The following is a 12,936-nucleotide window of genomic DNA, read 5'->3' on the forward strand; positions in this document are numbered from 1 at the left end:
AGCCCAGCAGGCGAGGCTGCAGTGGCCGGGAGCGGCCACTGCACTCCAGTCTGGGTAACCGAGTGAGACTCCAACTCAACAACAAAATAAAATAAAATAAAATAAATCTGATGTCACTCCCCTTCTCAAAACCCCACAGTACTTCATCTCTCATTCTGCATAAAAAGCAGAATAAAAAGTCTTACCCTGGCTTACAAGGCCCCGAGCCGGGCTCGGTGGCTCAGCCTGTAATCCCGCGCCTTTGGGAGGCTGAGGTGAGTGAATTGCCTGAGCCCGCGGGTTCGAGACCCGCCTGGGCAGCGAGACCTCATCTCTACAATAAATCAAAAAATCAGCCGGGCGTGGTGGCGCATGCCTGTAATTCCGGCTACTCGGAAGGCTGAGGCGGAAGGATCGCCGGAGCCCAGCAGGCCGAGGCTGCAGTGGCCGGGAGCGGCCACTGCACTCCAGTCTGGGCGGCAGAGTGGGACTCCAACTCAAAAAAAAAAAACAAGGCCCTACGTGATTTGGCCCCCATTACCTCTCTGACCTCTTCTCCTTACATTCTATTCCAGCCTCTCTGAACTCCTTGTTCCTCACAAACTCCAGGTATGATATTTCCTTGGTAATGCTTGGAATACTCTTTCCCAAAATATTGCATTGGCTCCCTCCCTCATTTCAATTAGGAGTCTGCTCACATGTCACCTTATCAGAAAGGCCTTCCCTACAATCCTGTCTAAATTAGCATCCACACACACTCCTCCTATGGATCATCTTACCCCATTCTTTGATTTCCTCCTATCACTTATCATTTTTATGTGTTAACTTGCTTATTGTCTCTCTACACCACTAGAATATACACTTTCTGAGAACAGGGATCGCTGTTTTATTCAGTGTGGTATCCCTGGTGACTAAAGCAGTACCTGGCACATGTGAAGCACTCAAAATATATGTCAAATGAACAAATGAAAAAAAATTCAGAAGATGAATAAATGGGAAAAAAATATTCAGAAGGCCTTGAAATTAAGGGTCCCTTATTCACTGTGGTTGTAGTTGTCACTGTAGTTAGGTGAGAGCAGAGGCAATAGGAAAAGGGTCAGCCTTCCCTAGAGTCCCATATTCTGAGGGAATCCGGTCCTAAGGCATCACCTCTTGGCTCCATAGGCTCAGGCTACAGACATGTTTTCAAGGATGATGATGATCATGATGGGGAAGATCAAGAATACTGGAAGACCGTCCAGTATTCATTCAGCAGTCTGATGAAGTAGAAGCCTGAAGGTCGAGTGAAGAAGAGGCCACACAGGAACATGAGCACAGAGAGGCCCACTGGAGGAAACATTGGATCCGATCAAGGTCAGAGGTCTGGCTGGGTGACAAGCGCTAAGAGAAGGCCATAGACCGGGATTGGATAAGGGTACCAATGCAGTCAGGGTCATTGTTAGGTCAAAGTACCTGTGAGCAGCTTTGTATGTTTCCTGAGGGAAGAGAAGGTGTCCTGGAGTGGGGTAATAATACTTTGCATGAGCCGGGCTCGGTGGCTCAGCCTGTAATCTCGCGCTTTGGGAGGCTGAGGTGAGTGGATTGCCTGAACCCGCGGATTCGGGACCCGCCTGGGCAACTTGGCGAGACCTCATCTCTACAATAAATAAAAAATTAGCTGGGTGTGGTAGCGCGCGCCTGTAATTCTGGCTACTGGGAAGGCTGAGGCAGAAGGATCGTCGGAACCCAGCGGGTCGAGGTTGCGGTGGCTGGGAGCGGCCACTGCACTACAGTCTGGGCAACAGAGTGAGACTTCAATTCAAAAATAATAATAGTAATAATAATACTCTGCATGAGCCCTATCATAGTGCTTATCCCTTGGAACAACAACAGCAGGAAGAAGGCATTAACCCAGAAGACAGATCCAGGAAGAAATGACATGGTTTTAATAAAGCACATGAAGCCGGGCTTGGTGGCTCAGCCTGTAATCCCACGCCTTTGGGAGGCTGAGGTGAGTGGATTGCCTGAGCCCGCGGGTTCAAGACCCACCTGGGCAGCGAGACCTCATCTCTACAATAAATCAAAAAATCAGCCAGGCATGGTATCACATGCCTATAATTCCGGCTACTTGGAAGGCTGAGGCGGAAGGATAGCTGGAGCCCAGCAGGCGAGGCTGTGGTGGCCGGGAGCGGCCACTGCACTCCAGTCTGGGCGACAAAGTGAGACTCCAACTCAAAAAAAAAAAATAATAATAATAATAATAATAAAGTACATGAGTTTGAGACCCACCTGGGCAACTTGGCAAGACCTCATCTCTACAATAAATCAAAAAATAACTAGGCATGGTAGCGCATGCCTATAGTTCCAGCTACTTGGAAGGCCACTGCACTCCAGTCTGGGCAACAGAGTGAGACTCCAACTCAAAAAAAATAAATAAATAAAGCACATGAATACAAAGCTTGGGCCCTCCTTAATCTGCAAAGAGAGAGAGAACAGAAGTTAAAGTGTCATTGAACTAAACAACAACAGCAACAAAAAATACATATAAATGTACATTCTGTCATTCCTGGAAAATTCCTTAAAAGCCTTAGGTCACTAAGAAAATCAGATCTCCAAGCTAACCCTCTGACATGGAAACCGATCCATCTAGCATTATTCATGGAAGAGCATTCTGCAAGCTATATTTATTTGTATCACCGGGGCTGCAGGTTATCCTGGTGCTTCTGGACTTTTTCTGGTGCTAATAAAAGTTAAAATTTCTGTTGTGTCCAAGGTTTTCTAGGCCCCCCTCAGTTACCTTTACTAACCTTCAAAAACTGACTCTCTAAGTTGCATTCAGTCACCTTGCTGAGGACCATGGTCTTGATGTGCTGGGGAGGGCCATTGAGCCAGGTGTTGTAGATGGCAATCGGGTCATCAAACAGGTTGTCAGGGGGCCGGACATCAGGAGGCAGTTTTCCAATGGCTATCAGCTTTAAAAGTGTTTCAGAATTCCTTGGAATAAGGGGTTGAATCAGATAGAACCACTTGACCCCTTAGGAGATGGCCTCCTTTTCCTTTATTTTCCAGATGAGAAAGGACGTCACTAGCCTGGCATTACTGATCTGAGTTAGACAGAGCCTGGAGTGAACCCTAGAAGATACCCACCTTCAGGGCCATAACTTAGTTTGTGTGAGTCTAGAGAGTTGATGACCACGGGGGATCCCAGGAGAAGCATTTTCTTTTTTTTTTTTTTATTGGAGTCTCACTCCACCACCCAGTCTGGAGTGCAGTGGCACATTCACGGCCACCCCAGCGTCGACTTGCTGGGCTCTGGCGATCCTTCCACCTCAGCCTTCCAAGTAGCTGGAACTACAGGCACGCGCTATCACGCCCGGCTAATTTTTGATTTATTGTAAAGATGAAGTTTTGCCACGTTGCCTGGGCTGGTCTCAAACCCATGGGCTCAGGCAATCCACTTGCCTCGGCTTCCCAAAGTGCTAGGATTACAGGCTGAATCACCAAGCCTGGCCTAGAGAATAGGCTTTTCTACAGGCTTCTTGGAGACTCCGTGGTCTCTGCTCTAACAAAGGGGTCTCTTATTCACTGTCTACATCTCCCTTCCTTCCTTCTGGGACTAGTGGGTTAAAGTCAATCTTTTAAGCTTCATATTACAGAATTTTAGGGAGCACAGTTTACTTAGACAACGATGTGCATAATGTTCCCATGGCATTGTGCTATGTAAGAGAAATTACTTGTTAGACTTTTTGATGTGAGCCTGTTGACCATTTTGGTCTCATCTTTCCCCATGAATCTCTTCATATTCTATGTTCTGGCCCCATTTAATTACTTATAGTTTTGGGGCCCACCTTACCCTCTCACATCCAATACCAACCCCAACCCCACCATCATTCTTCACTTAGCTAACTCGTACAAATGCTTAAAAATTCAGCTCATTGCTCTAGACGAACTGCAGTGGAGTCTTGCCCAGACTGATTGATAAGATAAGTAAAATAAGGATAGTTTTATCACACCTTAGAAAACAAAATACTATATGCTATTCTAGTAATATAGATATTTGGACCAATTTTCTCATTGGAAATAACTTAAAAGGCTGGGAAAAATTTTTTTTTTTTTAGTTGGAGTCTCACTCTGTCGCCCAGACTGGAGTGCAGTGGCCGCTCCTGGCCACCGCAGCCTTGACCTGCTGGGCTCCAGCGATCCTTCCGCCTCAGCCTTCCAAGTAGCTGGAACTACAGGCGCACGATACCATGCCTGGCTAATTTTTTTTTTTAATTTATTGTAGAGATGAGGTCTCACCAAGTTGCCCAGACGGGTCTCGAACCCGTGGGCTCAGGCAATTCACTCACCTCGGCCTCCCAAAGTGCAGGATTACAGGCTGAGCCACCGAGCCCAGCCGGGAAAATATTTTTAATCGTCTTAAAAAATAAAAATGTTGACAAAATGATAAGGCATTATCAGGCAAAAATCAAAGTACAGACAAAAGCAGTAGAGAAAGGGGACTTCCAAAGGCACTTTGTCCAGAAGGTATATTCCAAATACAAGAAACCATATCTGCAGTTTCCAATTTCATGGCATTTCAAATATAAAAGGGGGCCAAGGAGGCCATATATAAAGCACCAGAGTCTGTACAAAGTAAAGATTGGAGTAGCAACTCTTCTCTCTTTTATTTTTTTTTTATTTTTTTTTTTTTTAAAGTTTTAAAACAGAGTTTATTGTTGAAAGGAGGAGGAGACAGGAAGCTTCATGGCAGAAAGACCTGCTATGGGCAAGTCTCTCAAGAAAGAAAAGTTTTCTCTTCTCTCTTTTAAATCTGAGACTTCAAAGGGCTACATCTTCAGTATAAAAATGAACCAGAAACTTGCACCCAGCCCTTCTTTATAACAGGGAATGTAAGAAAAGCTGTTTCAGAAATAGACAAAACAAGAGGAAATTTGAAAAGTTCCTGACACCCTATAACTACAAACCAGTCGTATCTTGTTTTTTTTTTGAGTTGGAGTCTCACTCTTGTCACCCAGGCCAGAGTGCAGTGGCACGCTCACAGCCATTGCAGCCTTAACTTGATGGGCTTAGGCGATCCTTCTACCTTAGCCTTCCAAATAGCTAGAACTACAGATGCATGCCACCATGCCTGGCTAGTTTTTTTGTGTGTGATTTATTGTAGAGATGAGGTCTCACCAAGTTGCCCAGGCTGGTCTTGAATCCTTGGACTCAGGCAATCCTCTCACCCTGGCCTCCCAAAATGCTAGGATTACAGGCTGAGACACTGTGCCTGGCCCCAGCTATATCTTAAATTTGCAGCCTGATTTTTTTTTTTTTTACCCTGGTTGTCACAAAAGCTCAAGTCAAGAACAATTTCAAGTAGTGTCTTTCTAGTGTCTATGGATTGGATAGAAGCAAAAATCCTATCTGGATAAATATACCCTCATTCTAGGTCTTTAAGAATTCCTATAGGGTCCTCCAAAATAAATGAATAAATAAGAGAGAGACAACCAAGCACACAAAAACAAGACGCCATCAGCAACAGCCATCAGAAACAACACAGTAAAAATAGACCCACAGTGACTTCCAAATATTAGCATTATCAAAGATTATAACAGAGCTATGTTTACTATGTTTTAAAAATAGAAGAAAATTTGAAAATATTTTCAGAGAACAAGAAGACATAAATTGACCATTAAGATTTTTCAAAAATTCTAAACAAAACCTCTTGAAATAAAATAAAATAATTGAAATGTAAAATTCAGTGAATATTTCTACTTTCAGCCACTATGGACAAGCAGGGATCCGATTTTTCCTCCCACTGTAAACAACTAGACAAGTAGACGAAAATATATGAAACAACTATTTTCAGACATTACATATTGGGCAGCACAGAATTCTAGTCCCTGAGAAAAAAAAACAAATGAGATGTGCCGGACAATCAGCCTGGTTTTCTGCCTGAAGACACATTCTAGTCTGCAGAGCAGGGAGGAAGAGCACAGGTGAAGCAGAGTGGCCTCACTGAGCTGAGAAGACAGTGAGGAGTTGCCAGGAAGAATTCTGGAGGAGATGCACTTATGAAGAAAAGGCATTCCAGAAGTTTACATAGAGGTCGCCTTGAATCGTTGCTGAATATTGGATGTATATGGATCCTGGATGTATATGGATAGGGTGAAATCCTCAAGGGCCTGTAAAGAACTACTAGAGGATATCCAAGTTTTGGATGGGGCACATCATAGAGATCCCAAAAAGACCATTCTTTGACAGTGGGATTGAGCTGCTCCTGGAGAAGACTTCTCCAGGCCTACCATCACGAAGCTTTAAGACAAATCTGAAAAGTATTATACTGAACCCACAACTCCACATCCATAACCAGGAGAAAAACTAGTAAATAAAACAGATCAGTCAGCCGGGCGCAGTGACTCAGCCTGTAATCCCACACTTTGGGAGGCCAAGGTGAGAGTTTTGCCTGAGCCCAGGGGTTCAAGACCAGCCTGGGCAACTTGGTGAGACCTCGTCTCTACAGTAAATCAAAAAATTAGCTGGGCATGGTGGTGTGCGCCTATAGTTCCAGATACTTGGAAGGCTGAAGCAGAAGGATCGCCTAAGCCCAGCAGGTCAAGGCTGCGGTGGCTGCCACTACCTTCTAGCTCAAGGCTGCGGTGGCTGCCACTACCTTCTAGCCTAGGCGAAGATCAGTCAATAACAAAGATAATGGCATCTGCAGTCAAGGACATTAAAACTGTGTTATTTTTCAAAAAGTGAACCTGATAAGTAGAGAAACAAAAGAGATTTAAAAATAAAAAGTGTAACTGCTAGAAATTAAAAATACCATATCTAAAATGAAAAATTCTCCTGAAAAGATTAATAGCAACTTAGACACTGCAGAAGGAAAGATCAATGAACTTGAAGAAATAGCAACAGAAACTATCAAAAAATAAAAAGTACAGAGAGAAGAAAATGATGAAAAAAGAAGACAGAACACCAGTGACCTGTGGAATAATACCAAGCATTCTAAAATAAGTGCAACTAAAGTCCCAGAAGAAGATTGAATGGGGGGACATAAAAATATTTGAAAAATCCTGGCCTAAAATTTTCCTAATTTGATGAAAACTTTAAATCTCCAGTTCTAAGAAACTCAATAAATCCCAAGCAGGATAAACAGAAAAGAACTGAAATAAGATATATGATAATAAAATTTCTTAAAAAAAAAAAAGAAGCGAAAATCTTAAAAGCAGCTTGAAACAGAATAAGATGTCAGAGTGAAACAAAGATAAGAATGATGACAGGAAAGCCAGTAGAAACAATGAAACAAGAGGACAAGAAATTACATCATTAAAGTGCCAAAAGAAAAAAAACTCAAATTAAAACTATGCACTGAAATATTCTTACATAGCTGAATATATTTCATATGTTCATAAGATTATATGTTTCATAACCGAAAACAAAGACTCTCAGACAAATAAAAGCTGAGATAATTTACTGCTAGTAGATCAGAACTACAAAAAGCATTCAGGGAAGTTCTTGAAATGGGAGGAAAATGATGCCAGATGGAAACCTGAATCTATACAAATAAATGAGCAGTAGTCGAAATGGTAGCTGTAAGAAGTATTTTTTTTTTCATTTTAAAATTCTTCTTAAAACATATTGACTAAGCAAAAATAATAGCAATGCTTTATGTTTTTAATGTACTAAGAAGAGAAATGCATTGTGACATAATACAAAGCACAGGAAGAGGGAATAGAAGTATATTGCAATGTTCTTAATTTTGGGGGGGGCCAGGCACAGTGGCTCATGCCTATAATCCCAGCATTTTGGGAGGCCGAGGTAAGAGGATTGCCTGAGCCCACGGGTTCGAGACCAGCCTGGGCAACTTGGTGAGATCTCATCTCTACAATCAATCAAGAAAAAATGAGCTGAGCAGGGTAGCACATGCCTGTAGTTCCAGCTTCTTGGAAGGCTGTGGTGGAAGGGTCTCTCGAGCCCAGCAGGTCGAGACTGTGGTGGCCGTGAGCATGCTACTGTACTACAGCCTGGGCGACAGAGTGAGACTCTTGACTCGAAAAAATAAATAAAAATTTTGTTTGGGGGGGCATACCTCATCAATAAGGGTACCTGCATAATGAATAACCCTGAATTGTACCACACTTTTCTAAAATTAAAAAAATATTTTGTTTGAAATTGTTTAATATTATTTGAAAGAAGCCTTGGATGAATTAAAAATGCATATTTTAAGCTTTAGAACAACCACTAAACTCATAAAACAAACATGTAAATAAGCCAAGAACAGAGATAAAAATAGAATACTAAAGACAAAACAAACAACAACAACAAAAGCCCCCTCAATCTAGTGAGGAAACAGATGAATACAGTAACGAAGAAGACACGGGACAAAAAGAAGCAGCAAATGGGTAGACCTAAACCCAATTCTATTGATAATTACAATAAATATGATGACCTGTTATTAAATTATCATATTGAATGCAAAAACAAGAAACAACTATTTGTTGACTATAAGAACACACTTTAACTGTAATTTGGATATATTAAAATAGGTAGATTAAAAGTAAAGAGGATGGGCAACTCCTTCGGGTCCCCTCCCACTGTGGGAGCTTTCCTGTCCTCTCAATAAATTCTGCTTAAAAAAAAAAATAAGTAAAGAAAATGGAAAATATGCCATGCAAACAGATTGTAAGAAAGTTGGAGTGGCTATATTAAGACAAAGTAAACTCTAGAACAAGTAATATGCCAGAAATAGAGATACTTCATAACGACAAAGAGGTCAATTTATCATAAAGATATAACAATACTAATGTTTATATAACATGCATATACCTGTGGCATTATGCTATAGATATTGGTTTTCATCCACTGTTCCTTGTTCAAAACTCTCATAGCCCTTACTACAGTCTTTTATTACAGTGTTGGGTGTGTCAGGTCACAGGGCAGGTGTCAGAAACAGAATCTCTCAGGCCTTCTCCTGCACTCCTTTCACTTGCCCTAAGGCAGACTTTTGATCTTCCTCCACTCTTTTCTTCTTCCTCTATTTTTTTCCTGAGTCAAGGCAACCTCTGTTTCCCAGGCTGTAGTACAGTGGCGTGATCATGGGTCACTGCAGCCTCCAGCTCCTGGGCTCAAGCAATCCTCCTGTCTCAGCCTCCAAAGCTACAGGCGTGTGCCACCACACCTGGCTAATTTTTTGAGTTTTTGTAGAGATGAGATCTCACTGTGTTGCCCAGGCTGGTCTTGAACTCCTGGGCTCAAGCAATCCTCCTACCTTGGCCTCCCAAAGTGCTGGGATTACAGGCATAAGCCACTGCACCTGGCCAAAAGACAAAAATATTAAAATATTAATAACGACAAAAATTTGTTAAGAAATGTGCAATATAAAAAGATGTAAATTATGAAATAAAAAACTTTACTTTTAATCCATCCAAATTGTAATGGAAAGCAGTTAAAGCATGGAGGGTTTTTTTTTTTGTTTTTTTTTTGAGTTGGAGTTTCACTCTGTCGCCCAGACTGGAGTGTTGTGGCCGCTTCCGGCCACCGCAGCCTCGACCTGCTGGGCTCCGGCGATCCTTCCACCTCAGACTTCCAAGTAGCTGGAACTACAGGCACGCGCCACTATGCCTGGATAATTTTTAAATTTATTGTAAAGATGAGGGCATGCCATGTTGCTCAGACTGGTCTGAACCCCTGAGCTCAGGCAATTCTCTCGCCTCAGCCTCTCAAGGTACTAGGGTTACAGGCATGAGCCACCACGCCCAGCAGCATAGATGGCTTTTTGGCAATAAAAGTTAAGTTGCTATCAGTTTTAAAAACTTCTTATAAGATGTTATTTGTCAGCTTTGTAGTAACCACAAAGTATAATACCTATAACAGACACACTAAAAGTAAAAACCAAGGAATCAAAACATAATACTAGAGAGAAATCACTTAGCTGCAAAGGAAGACAGTAAGAGAGGAAGAAAGGGGGAAATAATCTACAAAACAACTAGAAAACATGAACAAAATGGTACTTTTACCTTCCATATCAATATTTACCTTGAATGTAAGTGGATTAAATTATCCAGTGGATAAAAATGGCAGAATGGATTAAAAGACATGATCCGACTATATGCTACCCGAAAGAGACTTACTTCAACTATAAGGCTGCACACAGACTGAAAGTGAAGGGTTGGAAAAAGATATTTCATACAAATGAAAATCAAAAGAGAGCATGAGTAATGACATTTATATCAGATAAAATAGAATGCAATTCAAAAACTATAAAAAGAAACAAAGAAAGTCATTATATAATGATAAAGGGGTCAATTCATCAAGAGTATATGCCAATTGGAAACATATATGCACCCAATACCAGAACACCTAAATATACAAAGCAAATATTAATAGATCTAAAAGTAGAGCTAGATTATAATACAATAATACTTGGGGACTTCAACATCCTACTTTCAGCAATGAACACATCATCCAGAGAGAAAATCAACAAAGAAACATCAGATTTAAACCACACTCTGGACCAAATGGACCTAATAGACATTTACAAACTACTCCATTTAACAGCTACAGAATACACACTCTTCTCAACTGCACATAGAACATTCTAAAGGATAGATCATATGTTAGGCCACAAAAAGTCTTAACAAATTTAAGAATATAGAAATCATACCAAGAATCTTTTCAGACCACAATGATATAAAACCAAAAATCAATATCAGAAGAAATTTCAAAAACTTCACAAATATGTGGAAATTAAACAACATGGCTCCTGAAAAGTCAATGGATCAATGAAAAAATTTTTGTTTAATTAAAAAATTTCTTGAGACAAATGAAAATGGTAACACAACAAAATCTATGGAATACAGAAAAAGCAGCTCTGAGAGGGAAAGTAATAGCAATGAATGCTTACATTAAGAAAAAAAAGATCTCAAATAATCTAACATTACACCTCAAGGACCTAGAAAAATAAGAACAAACTAAACCCAAAATTAGTACAAGGAAATAAATAATAAAGATCAGAGCAGGCCAGGTGCAGTAGCTCACACCTATAATCCCAGCACTTTGGGAGGCCGAGGTGAGAGGACTGCCTGAGCCCACGGGTTCAATATCAGCCTGGGCAACTTGGCAAGACCTCATCTCTACAATAAAGTTAAAAAATTAGCCAGATGTGGTAGCATGCCTGTTGTTGTTTCGACTGCTTGGAAGTCTGAGGCAGAAGGATCGCCAGAGCCCAGCAGGTTGACACTGGGATGGCAGTAAGTGTGCCACTGCACTCTAACCTGGGTGATAGAGTGAGATTCCAACTCAAAAAAAAAAAAAAAGAAAGAAAGAAAGAAAGAAATACAAATGGCCATAAGACTACTATGAACAATTATTCCCCAATGAATTAGAAAGCCTAGACAAAGTGGATAAATTCCTAGAAACATACAACCTACCAAGACTGAATTAGAAAGAAATAAAAAATCTGAACAGATTAATAATGAGCAAGGAGATTGAAACACTAATAAAAAGCCTCCCATCTAAGAAAAGCCCAGGACCTGATGGGTGAATTCTACCAAACATTTAAAGAAGAACGAATAATAACTCTTCACAAACGTTTCCCAAAAAACTGAAGAAAGCTGAATACTTCCAAACTCATCCTACAAGGCCAGCATTACTCTGATACCAAAACCAGATGAGAACACAACAGAAAAAAGAAAACTACAGACCCATATCCCTGATGAATATAGGTATAAATTTTCTCAACAAATTACTAGCAAACTGAATCCAACAGCATATTTCAAAGATTATTCACCATGATCAGATGGGATTCATCCCATGGACACAAAGATGGTTCAACATATGCAAATCAATAATCATGATCACATTAATAGAGTGAAGGACGAAGACCATATGATCACTTCAATAGATGCCAAAAAGCATTTAACAGAATTTAACATCCCTTCATGACAAAGTCTCTCAATAAATTAGATAGAGAAGAAATGTACCTCAACACAATAAAGACGACATATAACAAATCCACAGCTAACATTATACTGAACAGGGAAGAGTTGAAAACTTTTCTTCTAAAATCTGCAACAATACAAGGATGCTTACTTTCACCATTTCTATTCAACATAATACTGGAAGTCCTCACCACACCAATTAGTCAAGACAGAAAAACAAAAGGCATCCAAATCGGAAAGGAGAAAGTTACAAATTCAGTAAAGTTGCAATGTAAAAAAATCAACACACAATAATTAGTAGGGCTTCTGTATACTAATGGTGAACTATCTGAAAAATAAATCTAGAAGACAATCTCATTTAACAATAGCTATGAAAAAATACCTAGGAATAAACTTAACTAAGGAGGTAAAAGATCTGCCGGGTTCGGTAGCTCAGCCTGTAATCCCGCGCCTTTGGGAGGCTGAGGTGAGTGGATTGCCTGAGCCCGCGGGTTCGAGACCCGCCTGGGCAGCGAGACCTCATCTCTACGATAAATCAAAAAATCAGCCGGGCGTGGTAGCATGCCCCTGTAATTCCGGCTACTTGGAAGGCTGAGGCGGAAGGATCGCCGGAGCCCAGCAGGTCGAGGCTGCAGTGGCCGGAAGCAGCCACTGCACTCCAGTCTGGGCAACAGAGTGAGACTCCAACTCAAAAAAAAAAAAGATCTCTAACAATGAAAACTATAAAATATCGATGACAGAAATTGAAGAATACATAAACAAATGGAATTATATCCTCTGTTCATGGACTAGAAGAATTAATATTATTTAAATGTCCAAATCACACAAAGTGAGCTACAGAGTCTATGCAATTCCTACAACCACGTTGTACCATGTTGGCTCAATGCAAACTAATGATTTTTCACAGAAATTTTTTTTTAAATCCTAAAATTGGTATAGAATCACAAAAGACCCAAAATGTCAAAGCCAATCTTAAGCAAAAAAACAAAGCTAGCCGGGCTCGGTGGCTCAGTCTGTAATCCCGCGCCTTTGGGAGGCTGAGGTGAGT

General features: G+C 40.9%; 1 protein-coding gene across 1 annotated transcript in view; it reads right to left on the bottom strand.

Moving 5' to 3' along the window:
• Positions 1-12,936, bottom strand: part of SLC6A16 (solute carrier family 6 member 16) — a 27,563-nt gene that overhangs the window by 3,174 nt on the left and 11,453 nt on the right. The window contains 5 exon segments of the mRNA XM_008064188.2: positions 1,129-1,199; positions 1,202-1,305; positions 1,432-1,509; positions 1,806-1,934; positions 2,756-2,952. Coding sequence (XP_008062379.2) covers positions 1,129-1,199; positions 1,202-1,305; positions 1,432-1,509; positions 1,806-1,934; positions 2,756-2,952 — 579 coding nt within the window.

Source organism: Carlito syrichta, unplaced genomic scaffold (assembly GCF_000164805.1).
Source record: "Carlito syrichta isolate Samal-C Ts95f unplaced genomic scaffold, Tarsius_syrichta-2.0.1 Scaffold307218, whole genome shotgun sequence".
NCBI classification, from domain to species: Eukaryota; Metazoa; Chordata; class Mammalia; order Primates; family Tarsiidae; genus Carlito; species Carlito syrichta.